Raw genomic sequence first — 2992 nt, 5'->3', positions numbered from 1 at the left:
CGGGGGTGGGGCCAGAGTCTCACACCATCCAGAGGATGCTTGGCTGCGAAGTCGGGCTGGACGGACGCCTCCTCCGCGGGTACAGGCAGGAAGCCTATGACGGCGCGGATTACCTCGCCCTGAACGAGGACCTGAGCTCCTGGACCGCGGCGGACACTGCGGCTCAAATCTCGAAGCGCAAGTTTGTGGAGGGCACTGAGGCGGAGCACACCAGGGCCTACCTGGAGGGCAGGTGTGTGGAGTGGCTGCTCCGATACCTGGAAAACGGGAAGGACACGCTGCAGTACGCGGGTACGAGGGGCCACGGGGCGCCTCCCAGATCTCCTCCAGAACTCCCAGCTGGCCCCCCACAAGAAGGGGAGGAAAATGGGGTCAACGCTAGAATATAGCCCTCCTCTGGTCCAGAGCAGGAGAATCCTCCTGGGTTTCCAGATCCTGTTCCAGAGAGCGACTCTGAGGCCCGCCCTTCTCTCTGGGACAATAAGGGATGGAGTCTCTGAAGAAAGGGAGGGGAAGACAATCCCTGAAATGGGGATCAGTGATTCCCTTTGAGCCCTGCAGCAGCCTTGGGCACCATGACTTTTTATCTCAGGCCTTGTTCTCTGCCTCACACTCAGGGTGTTTGGAGGTCTGACTGCAGCTCTCCGGAGTCACTAGGCCTCCACTCAGGTCAGGACCTGATGTCCCTGCTCTCCTCTCACAGACTAGAACTTTCCAAGGAATAGATTATCCCAGTTGCCCGTGTCAGGCTGGTGTGTGAGCTCTGTGCTCCTTACCTCATCCCAGTTGTCCTGTCCACTCTCAGGATGGTCACATGGACACTGCTGGAGTGTCCCATAAGGGATGCAAAATGCCTGAATGTTCTGACTCTTCACTCAGATCCCCCAAAGACACACATGACCCATCACCCCAGCCCTGATGGGGATGTCACCCTGAGGTGCTGGGCCCTGGGATTCTACCCTGCGGAGATCACACTGACCTGGCAGCGGGATGGGGAAGACCAAACTCAGGACATGGAGCTTGTGGAGACCAGGCCTTCAGGGGATGGAACCTTCCAGAAGTGGGCCGCTGTGGTGGTACCTTCTGGAGAAGAGCAGAGATACACGTGCCATGTGCAGCATGAGGGGCTGCCAGAGCCCCGCACCCTGAGATGGGGTAAGGAGGGGCATGGGGGATCAAGTTGCTTTTCAGAGAAAGCAGGAGACCTTCTGGAGACCTTTATCAGGGTCTGGGTTGAGGCCTGGGGGTCAGAACCCCTCTCCTTCCCTCTCTTTCTCAGAACCTTCTTCCCAGATCACCATCCTCATTGTGGGAATCGTTGCTGGCTTGTTTCTGGTTCTCCTTGGAGCTGTGGTCACCGGAGCTGTGATGTGTAGGAGGTAGAGCTCAGGTAGGGAGTGGGGAGGTGGTCTGGGTTTTCTTGTCCCACTGGGGGTTTCAATCCCCAGGTAGAAGTGTGTCCTGCCTCATTACTGGAAAGTACCATCCACACACACGTGCTTACCCAGCCTGAGGCTCTGTGTGCTAACACTTATTCTTTTGCAAAACACATACAGAAATAAAGGACAAATGTTTCACTTTGATGATTGTGGTGAAGGGGACCTGATTCCCAAAGTCAGAAGTCACTGGAAAGGTCCCTGAGGACAGACCTCCAGGAAAACAGTTGATCTAGTCCCCCACATTTGCTTTCTTCATGTTTTTGGTCCTGCCCAGGATCTATAGTGACAGTTCTGGAATCTTCTCTGGAGTCCAAGAATAGGGAACCCTCTAAGACCTCATGGCCCTGCCTCCTCCCTGACCACTCACAGGACATTTTCTTCCCACAGGTGGAAAAGGAGGTAGCTATTCTCAGCCTGCCTGTAAGTGTGGGAGGTGGTATGGGGGAGCTCACCCACCCCATAATTTATCTTCTTAGTCACATCTCCTGTAGGCTCTGACCAGATTCTGCTTTGTTTTACCTCAACAATGACAGTGCCTGGGGCTCTGATTTGTCTATCATGGCTTGTTGAGGTGAGAGACCCTGGGAGAGGCCTAGAGTGGAAAGGTGGGGAGGAAAGGGGACACAGCTGGGTTATGGGGGTACTTTGGGTCATTCTGAGTTGGTGGTGGGCTATTCAGAATGTCACCACTCACTGTGACTGACCTCAATTTGTTCATGAACTCCTTTTTTCTATAGTGTGAGACAGCAGCCTAGTGTGGACTGAGTGATGGAAGATTTGTTCACACTTCCCCTTTTTGAGTTCAAGAGCCACTGACTTTTCTTTCTGCAAAGGGGTCTGAATGTGTCTGTGTACTTGTTAGTATAACATGAGGATGTGGAGATAGGTGCCCCCCCTCCCATGTCCATATTGACCCCCTTACCCACACTGACCTCCGTGCCTTCCCTGATCATCTTTCCTGTTCCAGAGAGGTGGAGCTGGGATGTCTCCATCCCTGTATCTATTTCATAGTATGCTGAGCTGCAGCTTCCTCCCAATTGAAAATAGGATTCTGAATATAAATTTGTTTATTCAAATTATTTTAATGAAAAGCTGATGGGTTAGTTAAAGGAGAAGACTCCTAAAATCTGAGAGAGGAAATAAATGGAAGACGTGAGAACCTTCCAGAATCCACGTTTGCTGAACTGAGTCTTGCAGGTTGGAAGTAAAGAAAGTTGTGAGGATCCAAATGTGGATGGGGCCTGTGCTCAGTGGGTGCTCAGGTTATTATGGATTTTGATGAGGTCACTCCTCAGCTGGGTCATCTTCACTACTTCACTGTCCATGTTCCTTCAGTAGAACCTTGTCCCAGTAGGACTTGTGGCCACAGAAACTCAGACATCACCGAGGGTGGCCCCTGCACATAGGTGTCTCTATAGTATCAAGAGATAAATTTTCAAAACCATCCAGTTCTTGCCTCCTTCCTAGGGCTCTTTCCTTGATTGTATTTTCATCTTTTCATTTATTTTTAATTTTATGGATACATACCTATTGTGCATATTTATGGGGTGCAT

At 51.6% G+C, this 2992-nt stretch overlaps 1 protein-coding gene across 1 annotated transcript in view; it reads left to right on the top strand.

Annotated features, from left to right (window-relative positions):
• LOC103251393 (class I histocompatibility antigen, Gogo-B*0101 alpha chain-like) overlaps positions 1-1581 on the top strand; it is a 2277-nt gene extending 696 nt beyond the window's left edge. The window contains exons 2-4 of the mRNA XM_008049975.2: positions 16-291; positions 880-1155; positions 1280-1581. Of these exons, the coding sequence (XP_008048166.2) occupies positions 16-291; positions 880-1155; positions 1280-1383 (656 nt within the window). The 3' untranslated portion in view covers positions 1384-1581. The remainder of the gene's footprint in view (positions 1-15; positions 292-879; positions 1156-1279) is intronic.
• The last annotated feature ends 1411 nt before the right edge of the window (positions 1582-2992 follow it).

Source organism: Carlito syrichta, unplaced genomic scaffold (genome assembly GCF_000164805.1).
Source record: "Carlito syrichta isolate Samal-C Ts95f unplaced genomic scaffold, Tarsius_syrichta-2.0.1 Scaffold142861, whole genome shotgun sequence".
Classification (NCBI taxonomy): Eukaryota; Metazoa; Chordata; class Mammalia; order Primates; family Tarsiidae; genus Carlito; species Carlito syrichta.
The sequence above is the reverse complement of the archived record's forward strand: the minus strand, read 5'-3'. Positions and strand labels throughout refer to the sequence as shown.